This window comes from Mobula hypostoma, chromosome 12, assembly GCF_963921235.1.
Source record: "Mobula hypostoma chromosome 12, sMobHyp1.1, whole genome shotgun sequence".
Classification (NCBI taxonomy): Eukaryota; Metazoa; Chordata; class Chondrichthyes; order Myliobatiformes; family Myliobatidae; genus Mobula; species Mobula hypostoma.
In genome coordinates this window covers 100,738,045-100,755,763 of record NC_086108.1, presented here as the reverse complement: position 1 = coordinate 100,755,763, position 17,719 = coordinate 100,738,045, and the positions used below count along the sequence as shown (strand labels likewise).

Genomic DNA, 17,719 nt, shown 5'->3' with positions numbered 1-17,719 from the left:
GCACCTGCTATTTCCTCTATATGTCCCAAAAGAATCTGACCTCGCAAAGTGCATTATCTCATACTTGTCTGGTTTAAAATCCATCCACTGATACTCCGCCCAATTTTCCAGTAAATCTATATCCCACTGCATCTTTAATCAAACTTCTTTGATACTGATGACTCCAGCAGTTTTTGTGTCATCATCTACAAACTTACTATTCATATCCCCCACACTCATCCAAGTCATTAACAAAGCATGAGAAGCCATATTTGACATTCTGTGGAAGAATATCCTTTCCTAGATATTATTTGTAAATTCATTTCTAAATTATTCAAGGTAGAATTATTAAATTGATGTTTGGCAAAACTAAATATCTAACCATTAACCAGAAAGTAACTATTTTCAGTCAAGTAGCTTTCAAAGAAAAGTTAAATATTGGATATGAACACAAAAAGGCAATAATTGAAAAATGTAATTATTATGAAATTTATTATTTGAACATATAATACTGTAAATCCATCAAATTCAGCACTTAGGCTGTTATGTACCATAGCTGAGTGACCTCAGGTACAATTTCAAATGAAATTAATTGCTAAATCACTATGAAATCTAAATCTATACCCTTCCTCTCTGAACAAAGTTGGAAATCAAGAGAATACCATGTGCAAAAATTCTGATATATGACCTTTTATCATGTTAGCATTAAAAGGATATAACAAATATACAATAGTTAAGAAGCAGAAGGAACTTTAGAAATTAGGGCTTAGACAGCCATTATGAATATGAAATTCTATCATGCCACAGGAGAAAGGAAACATCGCCGCTGCATATAAGGCTGTGAAACAAAATAGGAGCCCATAGCATTACAAGGAAGGTATTAGTATGGATACAAGATTGATTGACTGACAAGGCAAAGAAAGGAAATAAAGAGGTCCTTTTCTGATTGGCTGCCGGTGACTAGTGGTGTTCTGCAGCAGTTGGTGTGGGGAATGTTACTTTTCATACTTTGTGTCAATGATATGCAAGATAGAACAGATGGCTTTGTGGCTAAGTCTGTCGATGATACAAAGGTAAGTGGGGGGGCAGACAGTTCTGAGGAAGAAGGGAATCTGCACAGAGAATGGGCACAGAAGTGGCAGATGGAATACAGCATACGGTCCTGCACTTTGGTAGAAGGGATAAGGTAGAGGCCAAATGGTGAGAGAATTCAGAAATCAGCAGTGCAAAGGGACTTGGGAATCCTCATGCAGGATTCCCTGTAGGTTAACTTGCAGGTTGAGTTGGTGGCAAGGAAGGGCTATGCAATGTTAAAATTCATTTCAAGAGGACTGGAATACAAAAACAAGGATGTGATGCAGAGGCTTTATAAGGCATTGGTCAGACCACATTTGGAGTATTGTGAGCAGCTCTGGACTCCATATCAAAGGAAGGATTTAGTGATGTTGGAGAGAATCCAGAGGTTGTTTACGAGAATAATCCTAGGGATGACTATGGGCCTGTACTCACTGGATTTAGAACAATGGTGGTGGGGACATCTCAATAAAACCTTGCAAACTTTGAAAGCCATAGAGACGTGGAGAGGGAGCAGCCTCAGAATTCAAGGACAAAGAGCAGAGATGAGGAGAAATTCATTGCCAGAGGAATTCATTGCCACAAACAGCTGCAGAGGCCAAGACACTGGGCAAACTTAAAATGAAGTTTGATAGGTTCTTGATTTGTAAGGGTGTCAAAGGTTATGAAAAGAAAGCAGAATTGAGTGGACAGGCAATAATAAATCATTGAATGAAAGTTGTTTCAATGGGCTGAAAGTGCTAATGCTGCTCCTATACCTCATGAAGGCCAAAGTCTGACAAAAAGGGTGTGATTTAAAGAACAGATGAGGGTGGAGAATATGGAGAAGGTCTCCAACTTGCAGTTAACCACAACATACGCAAGTTCTTCAGCGATGTCAAAACAATCTCTGGCCCACACAGCACAGAGTCAAAGATGGGAGAGCTTATCAAGAGGTAGTCAGCACCTGTAGGATGTAGGGACTTTGAATGATTCCTCGGTTGTGGCCTTGTGTTTAATTCCATCTAATAGCAAACCAGTTTCATTACCATCCCAGAGTGCTAATGTTAAACTCTGCATGATGAATGCTTCACATTGCCACTCGCACATTTTCCACCCTCTCCACCTCTATTGTCTGATACATTTTCCACAAGACTGTTACAGTCGAGCATGTTTCCATGCTGAACAATATGTCTAACCAAGCTAGTCTTATTTGCCTGCAACTAGCCCATGCCCCTCTAAACCAGGGGATTTATGTATATGAAGGATGTAAGTAATAAAGTCAATTCAATTCAACCTTGTCTGTGACATGGATCAATACCATTAACCAAAGGGTCCATGGACCCCAGGTTGGGAATCCCTACTCTAAACCTTCGCTAGGCATGTAATTGTCCAAATGTCTTTATAGAACATAATATCACTAACAAACCACCTTAATTTTCTTGTGCATTTCCTTGCTGCTGTTAATATGGCCTTCTACTTCATTGCATCTTTGATTCAGCCATTCTTCCTTTGCAATATTGCGCAATTGTCTGGTCTGTCTGTCTAGCTCTCTGTATTGCACTTCATTATTCTTCACTAACCTTCTTTGTTCCAACAGATCTAAAATTTCTTGGGTTATCCACCCCTTGTTGGTGTGTTGGGTTTCTCGTACTGGGATTACCTTCTCTGCTGATTGCTGTATGGCATATTTAAATCTGTCCCAAATAGGTGTTGTTTTGTTTTTGATGAGGTGTTCTTATACAGCTGTTTTGAATTGTTGCTTAAGTATTCAAATATTTCAAATTCTCGCTAAACTAAACAGACGGAAGGGATCAACAAATGCTACAAAATTTATATTGGAATCAAATGGCGGCGGTAAAACTTGATGATAATATAAGCAGTTGGACTAAAATTCAAAGAGGAGTTAGACAGGGATGTGTTGCCTCACCGGAATTATTTAATATCTATAGTGAAATGATTCTGAGAGAAATAGAAGACCTAGATGGGATAAAAATTGGAGGTGTTAACATCAACAATATAAGATATGCAGACGATACCACCTTAATAGCAAGTGCTGCAGAAGACCTACAAATCCTCCTAGACAAAGTGGTAGAAACAAGTACAGATTTTGGTCTAACCATCAACTGTAAAAACACAAAATGTATGGTAATATCAAAACAGTAGGATACTCCCAACTGCCAATTGTACATCGGTAACCAAGAGATTGAACAAAAGACCAGCTTTAATTACCTTGGTATTTTTTTTAATCACAAGATGCTAGAAGTAAAGTAGAAATAAAAAGAAGAATTGCCATTGCCAAAACCAACTTCCAAAAAATAAAACCCATTTTTACCAACAGACACATTTCTATGACAACAAGGCTTAGGCTACTAAAATGCTACATCTGGTCAATCTTGCTGTATGCTTCCGAAACATGGACTATAACACCAGAACAAGAAACTTAGAAGCAACAGAGATGTGGTTTCTTAGAAGAATGCTGAAAATATCATATAGAGATAGGGTATCTAATGAGACAGTACTTCAACGTGCCCATACAAAAAGATCTTTAATGAGAATATTAAATGAGAGGAAACTTAAATTCCTGGGCCATGTCATCAGAAAGGGAGAAATAGAATGCCTTACATTACAAGGACATATGCCTGGGAAACACAGTACAGGAAGGCAAAGAAGAAAATATATGGACACTGTAAAGAACTAACAGATCCAAGTGTGCGAGATATCATTGATGCTGCGAGGGATCGTTCGATGTGGAGAGCCATGATCGCCCAAGCGTGTAACGCGCAAGGCACATGAAGAAGAACAAACCACCTATTTGACTGCAAGAAAAGTAGCAATTTTTACTGTCTAAAGTAACAATGTAAAAATAAAAATGATGCAATACCAAAAAAATCTTAATTAAATATCCATTAATTAAAATGGCTCAGTATAAATAAAACTTGTGAAGACCTTGTGAATGTTTCACTAATTTAAAACAAAACATGCCTATGTAATCAGCGCACTTTCACAATGGTTTGCAAAATACAGTACATCACAAATCACTTAAAAGATACTAATTCTACTGAAAGTAGAATCTGAAAGTTGAAAATGCCAACAGAGAATCTGAAAGTTGAAAATCCTACTGAGCTTGACAGAGAATTACTTGTGTACTTGATCTTAAATAAAGAAGAATTGGCACCTTCTTCTGCTCCAGCTGGGCTTCCTCTTGACAGCATTGTCTGCAGTCTGGATCTAGTTGGTTCAGCCCAAATTGACCAAGGAGTTCACAAGAACTGCAGAGTAAGTTACTGGAAAAGCCAAGTTCTCGGCAGGCTTCAGATGATAGACTTGCACTACTTGTAGCTATCTGAAATCAGAAAACAATGATTAATGATAGTTCCATTGAAGGGTCTTGTCCTGAAAAATTGACTATTTATACCTCTCCATAGATGCTGCCTCACCTGCTGAGTTCTGCCAGCATTTTGTGTGTTACTCTGGATTTCCAACATCAGCAGAACCCCTTGTGTTTGTAACTAATGATATGATCAGTCAACAGGAAATGAATGAGTATTATGAAAGCAAACAAAGTAGATTTCAGACCCAAAAATAAACAGACTAGATTCCAGACTTGAATTAAAGTGATATAATTGAAAGACACATAGTAAATCTATTTTTTCCAACTGATCAACATGATGTGATCACTGGTACAGTTGAAGTCAGAAGTTTACATACACCTTAGCTAAATACATTTTCTATCGGATTGAGGTCAGAAAGTGATGTCGTCTGGTTCATCCTTGGGAGCAATTTCCAAATACCTGAAGGTACCATATTCATCTGTACAAACAACAGTACGCAAGTATAAACACCATGGGACCACGCAGCTGTCATACCGCTCAGGAAAGAGATGCATTCTGTCTCTTAGAGATGGGGCGAAAAGTGCAAATCAATTCCAGAACAACAGCAAAGGACCTTGTGAAGATGCTGGAGGAAACAGGTAGACAAGTATCTATATCCACAGTAAAATGAGTCATATATCGACATAACTTGAAAGGCTGCTCAGCAAGGAAGAAGCCACTGCTCCAAAACTGCCATAAAAAAGGCAGACTACAGTTTGCAAGTGCACATGGGGACGAAGATTTTACTTTTTGGAGAAATGTCCTCTGGTCTGATGAAACAAAAATTGAACTGTTTGGCCATAATAACCATCATTATGTTTGGAGGAAAAAGGGTGAGGCTTGCAAGCTGAAGAACACCATCCCAACCACGAAGCATGGGGGTGGCAGCATCATGTTGTGGGGGTGCTTTGCTGCAGGAGGACTGATGCACTTCACAAAATAGATGGCATCATGAGGAAGGAAAATTATGTGGATATATTGAAGCAACATCTCAAGACATCAGCCAGGAAGTTAAAGCTCGGTCGCAAATGGGTCTTCCAAATGGACAATGACCCCAAGCATACCTCCAAAGTCGTGGCAAAATTGCTTAAGGACAACAAAGTCAAGGCATTGGAGTGGCCATCACAAAGCCCTGACCTCAATCCAATAGAAAATTTGTGGGCAGAACTGAAAAAGCGTGTGTGAGCAAGGAGGCCTACAAACCTGACTCAGTTACACCAGTCCTGTCTGGAGGAATGGAACAAAATTCCAGCAACTTACTGTGAGAAGCTTGTGGAAGGCTAACCAAAACGTTTGACCCAAGTTAAACAATTTAAAGGCAATGCTACCAAATACTAACAAAGTGTATGTAAACTTCTGACCCACTGGGAAAGTGATTAAAGAAATAAAAGCTGAAATAAATCATTCTCTCTACTATTATTCTGACATTTCACATTCTTAAAATAATGTAGTGATCCTAACTGACCTAAAACAGGGTATGTTTTCTTGGATTAAATGTCAGGAATTGCGAAAAACTGAGCTTAAATGTACTTGGCTAAGGTGTATGTAAACTTCTGACTTCAATTGTATGTGTTATGAATTACACTTCTTCAACCAAGCCTAGAAAATATTCCAGTTCTGGTCGATAATTGACCATTTAAAAATAAAGTGGTCAACAATCAAGGGCATTAACGCTGTCAATTTGAGACATTCACATGGTCGCTGTCACTCGAGTGCTGAGGCTACCAGAGCCTGACTGGGGTTTGGAATCCTGCAACGTATGGATCACCCAGTAATGGCCAAAATACTCTTATTGCAACATAGCAAATGATTATGGAATGTTTCCTACTTTAATAGTATGCAGTAACATAAATACTATAACATCCAGCACAGGGCAGTTGACACTTTGTCCACCATCATTGACAATCACCCTGATTGTTTTTGAATGAATGAAGAGAATTGCCAAATGGCAATTTTCATTCTTAATTATTGAAAAAAGCAGCAGAGCATCCTTTGAACCCTACAAGTGTATTTGCTTGTATTTTACGTAGTTCATATATACATATAACAGTTCAATATGCCTTTAGTAGCTGTACGAAGTATAATTCCGGAAAGCTCTGGAATATCTTTTGTTCTGTATTATTTGAATAAGTGCTTTCCCATTTGTTAACTTGATACTTCTGTATTTGAATAGCTTTCTAATTGGTTAATTCTTATACATAAATTTAAAATGGGATTTTTCTTACCTCTGTCAAATAATAATAGCTGTTCTATACAAGGCACTATCTTAATTCCTTTGTCACTCTCTCTGTTTAGTAGAACTCTGTCACTGTTCCAACTTTTTTTGTTCTATCAACTCTTAATAAAACAATTGTGAAGCAACAGGTTTTGTGCCTCTTTCCTGGCTTCTGAGAGAACCTTGGATCAAAATCATCAGAATCCAACACAAGATTGGCTTTTCTTAGGCAGCAAATGAATCATGGAACAGTGTTACTCTTACAGCTAGTACTTCACGCTTAGACTTTCAATACATAAAAAGGAGATACTTTCAATCTTCAAATCAAAATAATATTCAGCCAAGCACAAAGTTATAATATTCTCAGAATCCTGGATTGGCAATAACAGACCCAAACTATTGAAGATAAAAATAAGGTCCTTCAATGGCACTCTATCACCACATGAATATATATTGCATTTTGTCCCTGTGCTGCATAAAAAGTCCACTTTCAATATATTTTACAGCACATATCTGGTGAATAGCTTGACATTTTTTAATCCATCGAAGTTCTACATATGCAGACAAATTAAAACAAGAATGCTAAGATAAGACAACTTGGCACAGTTTGGTTTTTGCACTGTCCTTAGTTTTCCTTGTACCAATAAATCACATTTGCTTCATATTGCTATTTAAAAACCCTGAGCACATCAAGTTGCTCTTTCCGTGCTTGTATATAGAGAATTTTTAACATTAGGATATGAGAATAATTCAACAGAGATTACTGAAATTTGAATTTGTTCTATGATCATTAACATATTTAAAAAAAATAAACTTTATGTGAAAATACATAATACTGGGAACACAACTATTTCAGTGGATCCAATACATTTGCTGATAACCAGAAGTTAAGGAAGATATTCTGTATTTGTGGGATTTCTTTTTTCCTTGAAAAGAATGAGAACTTTTCAAATAATAGCTGTTGGTCATTTACTGCTAATGGTGTGGCAGGTCAATGACACAAGCCTGTAATTGAAAATTGCTTTGATTTATTCAATCATTTATTTACTTTCTTTCTATCCTTCAATGTGTCCAATGGGCTATGCAGACTCTTTGAGCAATGTCTCAGTTTGACAATTCTGATTTTGATTTTCAAGTTCTCCAGAGGATTTGCTCCTTTTACCATATTATTTTTTTCCCAGCCACAAAAGCCTTGGAGGTCTTCACCTTGAATTTGGCATACTTCAACCTCTCCACATTTAATTGCTTCATCACTTTTAAACATGACCTCAGCTGCCAAAGCCTTAGGTTTTGATGAAGGGTCTTCTAGTTGAAATATCTAGTCAATTTCTCTTTCCACAGATTCTGTCTGACCTGCTGAATGTTTCCAGCATTTTCTGTTTTTATTTCAGACTTCCAACTTCTGCCATTTTTTAAAATCTTCATTAAATTCTGGGAATTCCCTCTGTAAACCAGCCTGCTCAAGATTCTCCTTCAAACACAGTTCTTGACCAAGCTCGGGCCATCTGTATCAATTTTTTTTACACTGCTATGTACTACGTACTAAGTTTTTATTTGCTGAAGTGTTACTGACCAAATGCTATAATACGACACTTTGTGAATACAAATAGTTTCAGCCTTTATCCCTTAAAACTAAAAAAAATTTAAGGTATTAAGTGACGGAAATCAAAACATAAACTGCATTTAAATAGGCGTCACTATGTTTGGCACGAGAACAGCTTAATTTTAGCTTCTTTCTGATTTTGCAAAATTGCTTTGCATATACTTCATATTGCTGTCATGCCAGTCACAAGAGTATTTAAGACATTAAGACATGGGAGTAGAATTAGGTCATTCGGCCCATCAAGTCCGCTCCACCATTCCATGCCAATTTATTATCCCTCTCAACCTCATTCTTCTGTCTTCTCCCCATAACCTATAACGCTCTGACTAAATGAGAACCTATTACCAATGCTTTAAATATATCCAATGACTCAGCCTCCACATCTGTCTGTGGCAATGAATTCCACAGATTCACCACTCTCTGGTTAAAGAAATCCCTTCTCATTTCTGTTGTAAAGGGACATCCATGTATTTAGAGACTGTGCCTTCTGATCCCAGAAACTCCGCAATAGGAAACATCCTTTCCGCATCCACATCTATGCTTTCAATATTCAACAGGTTTGAATAAAACTGCCCCTCAGTCTTCTAAACTCCACAAGTACAGGCCCGGAGACATCACATGACCTGATTACATTAACCCTTTCATTCCCTGAATCATTCTCATGAACCTCCTCTGGACCCTCTCCAATGCCAGCATATCTTTTCTTAGATAACAGGCCAAAAACTGCTCACAATACTCCAAGTGTGGTCTGACCAATGCTTTATACAGCCATAGCATTTTATCTTTGCCTAACATTACATTTGCCTTCTGTTGGATTGTAATGTTTTTGATTCAAGGTTCTTCAGAAGTCAAAAATGAGGCATACAACTTGTTCCTTGCATCCATTTTTATTAAGTATTAAAAAAACAAAGGAATTAGGAAAGGTAAATAGCAAAAGCAGAGCTGAGTAGTGAGAGGAAGCTGAAGGTGCAATAAAACAAGGTGGCCTGGTCTTCTTGTACCGATTTGCTAATAGCAATAAATTCCATTGCTTGAATCAATCAGTAAGATAGCCCCCATTCAAGTAATGTGATACCTGCCACTGAAACTGTGAAACTTCCAGAAAAAATACAGAGGAATTGCAGCCATTGAAAAACACACTAAACAATTACATACAAATAGGTAACTATATAAAAATAAAAACAAGCTTAAAAAAGGTAAACTACAAAGAAAATAACAATTATTCAGTCTAGTGCAAAACTTCTTTACCAATGACTGAAATTGCAATTTAACCTTCAGGAAATCCTGCAGAGGACTCCCATGTCCCTTTCTCCAATCTCTGAAATTTTGCATGACCATCCACTACACAACACTATATTCCATCTGCCATTTCTTTGCCCATTTACCTAATCTGTCTATATCCTTTCATACACTCCCTGCTTTCTCAATATTACCTGCCCCTCCACCCATCTTTGTAGAAATCACTGGTATAAAATCAACACAGTTGACCACAGGATAGTTTTTCTCTTTAATATAAGAAATATATCTCTTTAATATAACATCTTCTCAATGTACTGGAACTAACACTCAACTTCTTAGTGGCAAAGGAGGAACATGACCCAACCCTAATTTTATAATTCTCCACCTGACTTTTTATAAAGCTTTCTTTTACTGCCAAATTCACACAGAGTATAATATAATTTCAAAGGCACCAGTAGAATATTTGTACAGTAATGTGTAAAATTCTTAGGTACATATAGCTAGGGTGCCTGAGACTTTTGCACAGTACTGTATTTGTCAATGTGGAGCAGACAGCAAGTTTGTAAGTCTGGCAGCAGCAAAGGATGTTGTGAATGGCAAGGGTGGAGTGCTGCAGGGAGGGGTGTGGGACAGGTGGCAGAGTGCTGGTGGAGATGGGGGGAGGGTGCTGCAGATGCATACACACTCAGCCCTGAGACACCAGGCAAGATCAGTTGATTCTAAACAATGGTTAATTGAACATTACAGAATGTTCCCACTCCCTCCCCTTTTTCCCCAACCAGGATTTCCCTCTTCCTCAAAGACGAGGAATTCTGCAGATGCTGGAAATTTAAGCAACACACATCAAAGTTGCTGGTGAACGCAGCAGGCCAGGCAGCATCTCTAGGAAGAGTTACAGTCGACGTTTCAGGCCGAGACCCTTCGTCAGGACTAACTGAAGGAAGAGTAGTAAGAGATTTGAAAGTGGGAGGGGGAGGGGGAGATCCAAAATGATAGGAGAAGACAGGAGGGGGAGGGATGGAGCCAAGAGCTGGACAGGTGATTGGCAAAAGGGATATGAGAGGATCATGGGACAGGAGGCTCAGGGAGAAGGAAAAGGGGGGGGGAAACCCAGAGGATGGGCAAGGGGTATAGTCAGAGGGACAGAGGGAGAAAAAGGAGAGAGAGAGAAAGAACGTGTGTATATAAATAAATAACGGATGGGGTACGAGGGGGAGGTGGGGCATTAGCGTTATATAAATAAGTAACAGATGGAGTACGGGGGTGGGGTGGGGTTATATAAATAAATAATGGATGGGGTACGAGGGGGAGGTGGGGTTATATAAATAAATAATGGTGTTTTGCTGAACACCTACGCTCTGTCCACCAGAGAAAGCAGGATCTCCCAGTGGCCACACATTTTAATTCCACATCCCATTCCCATTCTGACATGTCTATCCACAGCCTCCTCTACTGTAAAGATGAAGCCACACTCAGATTGGAGGAACAACACCTTATATTCCGTCTGGGTAGCCTCCAACCTGATGGCATGAACATTGACTTCTCTAACTTCCGCTAATGCCCCACCTCCCCCTCGTACCCCATCCGTTATTTATTTACGTACACACATTCTTTCTCTCTCTCTCTCCTTTTTCTCCCTCTATCCCTCTGACTATACCCCTTGCCCATCCTCGGGCCCCCCCCCCCCGGTTTTCCTTCTCCCTGGGCCTCCTGTCCCATGATCCTCTCATATCCCTTTGGCCGATCACCTGTCCAGCTCTTGGCTCCATCCCTCCCCCTCCTGTCTTCTCCTATCATTTCGGATCTCCCCCTCCCCCTCTCAAATCTCTTACTACTCTTCCTTCAGTTAGTCCTGACGAAGGGTCTCGGCCTGAAACGTCGACTGTACCTCTTCCTAGAGATGCTGCCTGGCCTGCTGCGTTCACCAGCAACTTTTATGTGTTTCCCTCTTCCTACTCCTTCCCACTCTCAGTCCACAATGGAGACTCATATTAGAATCGGGTCTATCATTACTTATGTATGTCATGATTTTTTTTTGCTGCAGAACTGTGCAATACATAAAATTACAGTACTGTATAAAAAATCTTAGGCATCCTCAATATATAGATATGTCTAAGACTTTTGCACAGTAGTGTCAATAAACCATTTATATCTTTGAATGTCATTAAAAGTAAGTAGCATTTTTGCACTGTCTTCGAATTTTTGATTGGGTCAAAGTCATTATCAACTTTATAATTGCAGTAGTAACATCTTCTAGATATTTGCTGATTAATTTTCTGTTGTCTCCTAGACCAGATAACCTGTCAAGCCATTTATGATCTTTGTTTTTTGAATATTTGACTTCATTGCATGTGAAATGCTTTTAAGGTTTGCAAAGATGCATTTGTACAATATCTCAGTGTACCATAGAGCACATTCCAGCCAAAGTATATTTTTTATAATACATGGACACACTTCTGCAGAGTAGTAAAAGTGGTGGCCAACTTGTACATAGGAGACTGGCACAAACAACATTCAGGGAGGTGGGACATGTTCAGACTAGATGGATGGCATCTCAACACACCTGGGTCCACTGACTTGAAAATTTACTCATGCTGTGGGGGTGGGGGAAAGGAAGTTCAAACAAGTTTGTAATGGTTTTGGGCCAAAAAGGATTGGGAGAGATAAATATCACCAGAACAAGAAATGGAAATCTTTTAGACTGAAACAGATAAGAGAATTCAAGACCTAAGCTCGGATCACAGTACATGCAAGCAAATACAAGAAGTATATTTAATACATTTGATCAGCAACGGGCATGATTAATGACTTGGATAGCAAGAATGCACCAACAACAGAAACCTGGCCAATAAGAGGGCAGGAGTGACTTCCAAATGCTTGGATACATGATTTTCAAGAAAAACAGAGAAGGGAACCTACTGATTCTCACAGTTATTTTGACTGTATCTCTGTCCACCCTGTCACTTATAAAAATGCTAATCCCTTCTGAGAGTTCCTCCATCTCTACCACATCAGGATGAAGCTTTCCACTCCAGAACATGAGATGCCATTGTTTTCAAAGAATGGGGTTTCCCTTCAAATACCACCAATGCAGCCTTCACCTGCATCTCCTCCATTTCTCACCCATCTTTCCACTGTCATAATATGCATAGGGCCCCTCTTGTTCATACCGTCAGTCTCCGTATCCAACACATCATTCTCTGTAATTTCCACCATCTCCAATGGGATCCCATCACATGCACATCTTTCCCACACCCCTACCTCTGCTTTCCTTACACAGCTCCCTTCTTTACTTAACTCTCCACTGATCTCCCTCCTGGCACTTATCCCTGCACGCTTGACAAGTGCTACACCTGCCCTTACACCGCTTCCCTCACCCCTATTCAAGGCCACAAGCAGTCCTAGATGAGGCAACACCAACTGCAAGTCTTTCAGGGTCATCCATTTTACCTGGTGCTCTCGGGGTGGCCTCCTCTACATTCGGTGAGACCGACGCCAATTGGACAACCACTTCATCAACCACCTTTGTACTGCTCATCATAAAAGGCAGTGGCTACCTATTTCAGTTTCACCTCCCATTCCTATTCTCTACCACCTAGATGAGGAGAACAATGCTCTATATTCCACCTGGGTAGTCTCCAAATTGATGGCATGAACATTATTAATCAAAGTATTGAGTATAAGAGTTGCAATGTTATAATGAGGTTGTATAAGGCATTGGTGAGGCTGAATTTGGAGTATTGTGTTCAGTTTTGGTCACCAAATTACAGGAAGGATATTAATAAGGTTGAAAGAGTGCAGAGAAGGTTTACAAGGTTGTTGCTGGGACTTGAGAAACTCAGTTACAGAGAAAGGTTGAATAGGTTATGACTTTATTCCCTGGAGCGTAGAAGAATGAGGGGAGATTTGACAGAGGTATATAAAATTATGATGGGTATAGATAGAGTGAATGCAAGCAGGCTTTTTCCACTGAGGCCAGGGGAGAAAAAAACCAGAGGACATGGGTAAGGGTGAAGGGGGAAATGCTTAAAGGGAACATTGGGGGGGCTTCTTCACACACAGAGTGGTGGGAGTGTGGAATGAGCTGCCAGACGAGGTGGTAAATGCGGGTTCTTTTTTAACATTTGAGAATAAACTGGACAGATACATGGATGGGAGGTGTATGGAGGGATATGGTCCGTGTGCAGGTCAGTGGGACTAGGCGGAAAATGGTTCGGCACAGCCAAGAAGGGTCAAAAGGCCTGTTTCTGTGCTGTAGTTTTTCTATGGTAACATCAATTTTTCTAACCTCCAGTAATTACTCCACCTTCTCTCTTTTTCCATTACCCCCTTCTGGTTATCTTCTCACCCCTTCTCTTTACCTCATTGGCCTATTAGCTCCCTCTGGTTCCCTCCTCCCTTCTTTTCTTCCATAGTCCACTGCCCACTATTAGAATCCTTATTTTTCAATCTTTTCCACTATCCCTTCTTCTTACTTCATTCTCCCTCCCCACCTTCTTCATCACCTATCACTTGCCAAAATGTACTCCTTCCCCCACTGACCACCTTATACTGGCTTCTTCCTGCTTCCTTTCCAATCCCAATTAAGGGTCTCAGCCCAAATCTTCCAGTTTATTCCCCTTCACAAATACTGCCTTCCAGTGTCAGAGAGAGATCAAAATTTCCATCATCTGCAAAATCTCTTATTCTTAAGGAAGGGGTATGTTAGAGTAGATTAAGGAAAATATTGTGTTACTGCAGAAGGGATGTCATGGAATAATTAAGAACCGAATCCCTGTTTAGAAGTAAGAAATGACACCACTGTTCACTAAAGCATCTGATGATACAGAAAATATATTGAGACGCAAATTTGCAAGTTACTTGCAGATGTGTGCAAAAGTCACAGAGTAGTGATAATAGAAGACATTAATTGTCCAGGTAGAACAACAACATAACGGAACAAGAACAGGTGGAATTTCTGAAATGTTTTTAGCACAACTTTCTGAACAACATGTTTCTTGTCCATCAAAGAAGACAGCGTTGCTGGATTTAATTTTGGGAAATGAGACAGGTCAGCAGAAATCAGCACTAGTCGAGCACCACCTAGGAAACAGTGATCATAATATTGCAAGAGTTAAAACAGCTATGGTTAGGGATGTGGATCAATTCAAGATAAAAACAGTCAAAGGGAGAACGGCTGGTTTTGATAAGATCAGAAGAGATCTGATGTGGGCAAATTAGTATCAAGACATGACAGACTAAAATTTACAAGAACAATTGGAAACTTTTATAGAAGGCATGTTTCTGGTACATTCCCATGAGGTTAAAAAAAAGTTAGATCTTCTTGCAAGAAACATCCTCGAGAAAAGATTTATTTTAAACAGTACACAGTAAAATGAATGTTTTTCCTTGAAATATACCGATCTGTTTTGGTACTCAATGCATCCACATTAGATGAAATGTGTGTATTTGAAGTCCCCAAACCACCATGTTATCCACACGAATCTGTTATTTTTCTTGAAATCTAACACTTACTTTTATGTTCAACCAAACACCTGTTTTCCTCTGTAACCACGAAGTTTTAAAAGCTCGATATTGGCGAACTTTTGTATTCATTACAAATAAATTAAAACTATGAGACTGTTTTAGGATCAGTTGAATTTAGAAAAAATGACTTTCTAGATGAGTTGAACCAAAACAGGCAACTGAAATACAAAATAAATTTTTCGTGAAGTTTTCTAGACTATTTCCTATTTTAATGGCCACCACTGTCATTGACCACGTCACCAAAACATATCCTGGCGGAGCTGCACCTCTTCTATTGAGGCCTGCCCCATTCAGAACTAAGAAATTCTATCAAAAATCCAAATGAATTAATTCACTAAAATGGCACAAATCACTGAGAAGCTGAGCAGAATGCGAATAACAAATATTCAATAATTACCGCATTTAGCAAGGAGAAGAACCACAAGAAATACGTCTCCACCGCCATCTTAGCTAGCCAAAGCCCCTATATGGGGACTTTTATCGCCAGACGATAAATTACAGCATGGGATTAAATAGCAGAGTCAATATATTTTTATAAATTAATTAAATTAATAATATAGTCATGTCCTGGTTGTTTTATGGTTGTTTTTGGTTTACAGGCGGATTAAGCAGACCACTAAAATGTATTGTCCCAAAGGAACAGAGCTGGTCGCGAAAAGGGCGTTGCGGGAACATTTTGTCTCGAAGAAGATTGGCAGGCGAAGTGTTCAATCAAAACAGGGGTCTAGCAGACAACGGGTCGGGAGCGCGCGTCAGTCAAAGGGTGAACGTCGAATGGGAGGGGGAAGGGGGCGGGAGCACCTCGCAGTCTCTGCACGTTTTCACCTGGGGGAAGAGAGCGTCGCTGGGGTGCGCGAGAGGCGGCGTCTGGTGTTTGGACGCAGCGCGCGGAGGGAGGCTGACCCTGGTGCTAGTGGGAGGGCCGTCGGGGTGAGGCAGCGAGAGGAGACGCTGGCTGGCGAGGAGCGCTGTAAATCGGTGTCTTTGACCAAAAAAAACACTTGTTAGCCTTCAGCATTGGCGTGTCAACGCATTTGGCGAAATTCTCCATGTTTTCTCGGCGCCTGGGATTTCCCACGAGTTCCAAGCTGTGTCCGTCGTGCGATTTTACTCCTCGCCACCTCTTCCACCTTTTGTAATTTTATTGTTTTTTTTGAAGACTCGCGTTATGTCTTGATAATTTCATGGGGCTTTTAAGAATTATCATGCCGCCTAAATTGCAGCTGCTTGTGGTTGTGGCATTTGTGGTCGCCGTGCTTTTCTTGGAGAGGCAGATTCAGAAGCTGGAGGAGTCTCGGGGAAAGCTGGGTAAGTCAGCACATTGTGGGCTAAAAGGCATCGATGTATACCCGAGTTTTGTGCTAATACAGCCTGGAACTGGCAATCCCCTTTCAAAATTGTATTTCCTATCTAGAAAAAAATCTATGTTAATCTCTCTGTCATCACCTTTGTGTTCTGAGGTAGCAACTTTTAACAATCCTTATCCTTGATTTGCGCCCCTCCATTGGTAAACTAGAAGCTGGGCCTCTGCTAAATAGTTGACCAATATTTTGAAAATGTGCTCATTTATATTGCTTTAGGGTTGGTGTATGTATGTGCCATTTGAATGGAAAAGCATTGGTGTATGCGATGTAACTTGTTCTGTACCTAGCAAACTTGCTGCATATATTGCACATCATGGTTTTATGTTTTATATATAAAAGTGGGGAAGTTCCATTTGATTTTGTTAGAAAGTGGCGTTGTGTTCCATTTAAGGGACTTACCGACAGCCTGCGCATTACTTAAGGAAATATTACATTGCTGGATATGCAAACTTTTCGATGAAGTAGTAAACAGGTACTTCTGAGTCAATATAAAACAGATACCATGAAGAATAAGCGTTATCCTTGTCATCTTAATCAGTATTTTTTTCTCAAACGAACATTTTTTTGTCGCGAATGCATATGTGAGCTTGCTGTGTCTGTTGAATGCTGCATTTCCTATAGTGGTGTTAGTACACCAAAAAATATAAAATTGCCTCTAGCATTGTGAACGGTACGTGAAATCCGCTTCACAATTAGGCTTATTAGTACTGTAATTGTATGAAGTACACTGTTTTAAAAATGTTCGTGTAAGGCAAAACAAATTCTGTGAAACATCTTTACTGTGTTCTGGGCTCCCAAGCCGAGAAAAAAGGAATGCCTAGTGGAGAAGCAGTGACATTTAGTTGTCTCAAACTGACAAATTTAGAAGCAAATTTGTTATGATAGATTCCCTTTAAAAATTTTCAGATCTTGCAATTAGCGTGATTATCTGTTCATTGATGGTGTAGATATTCTATCAACATTAAAATGTGAAAGACCAGTGACCTAGGAAATCAGAATGGTTTAAATATTGTAGCTTGCGAAATAGGCGCAATTGCTCAATGACACAACAGCACAAGTTGGATCACTGTAAGTAGCTGAGCTTCAAGGAGGGAATTTTAATCAGTTGCATATTTCACACCCTGCCTCCTACTGCAGACTAGTTACTCTTCCCATTCTTAAAAGAAACAGGAACAAGCCATCTACCTGCTGTGCTGGAACTTGCTGACTTGCAACCAAGGCTTCAGGAGGTGGAAGCTGGGTTAAAAATTAAGAAAAGAATGAGATAAGAAATTGCCCAGAGAGTAGAAAAGTTGAACGCTGGATCTGAGATACAAGGCTGGAATGATTGATTATTTGAAATTGTTAAATTTAATTTTCAGAGAAT

General features: G+C 39.6%; 2 protein-coding genes across 2 annotated transcripts in view; one reads left to right on the top strand and one right to left on the bottom strand.

Annotated features, from left to right (window-relative positions):
* Positions 1–15,541, bottom strand: part of selenof (selenoprotein F) — a 46,406-nt gene extending 30,865 nt beyond the window's left edge. Inside the window, exons 1-2 of the mRNA XM_063064703.1 lie at positions 15,387–15,541; positions 4,211–4,378 (exon numbers count right to left, since the gene is read on the bottom strand). Of these exons, the coding sequence (XP_062920773.1) occupies positions 4,211–4,378; positions 15,387–15,434 (216 nt within the window). The 5' untranslated portion in view covers positions 15,435–15,541. The remainder of the gene's footprint in view (positions 1–4,210; positions 4,379–15,386) is intronic.
* Positions 15,542–15,860: 319 nt separating this feature from the next.
* The window catches only part of LOC134355034 (heparan sulfate 2-O-sulfotransferase 1), a 168,906-nt gene continuing 167,047 nt past the window's right edge, over positions 15,861–17,719 (top strand). The window contains exon 1 of the mRNA XM_063064702.1: positions 15,861–16,297. Coding sequence (XP_062920772.1) covers positions 16,174–16,297 — 124 coding nt within the window. The 5' untranslated portion in view covers positions 15,861–16,173. The remainder of the gene's footprint in view (positions 16,298–17,719) is intronic.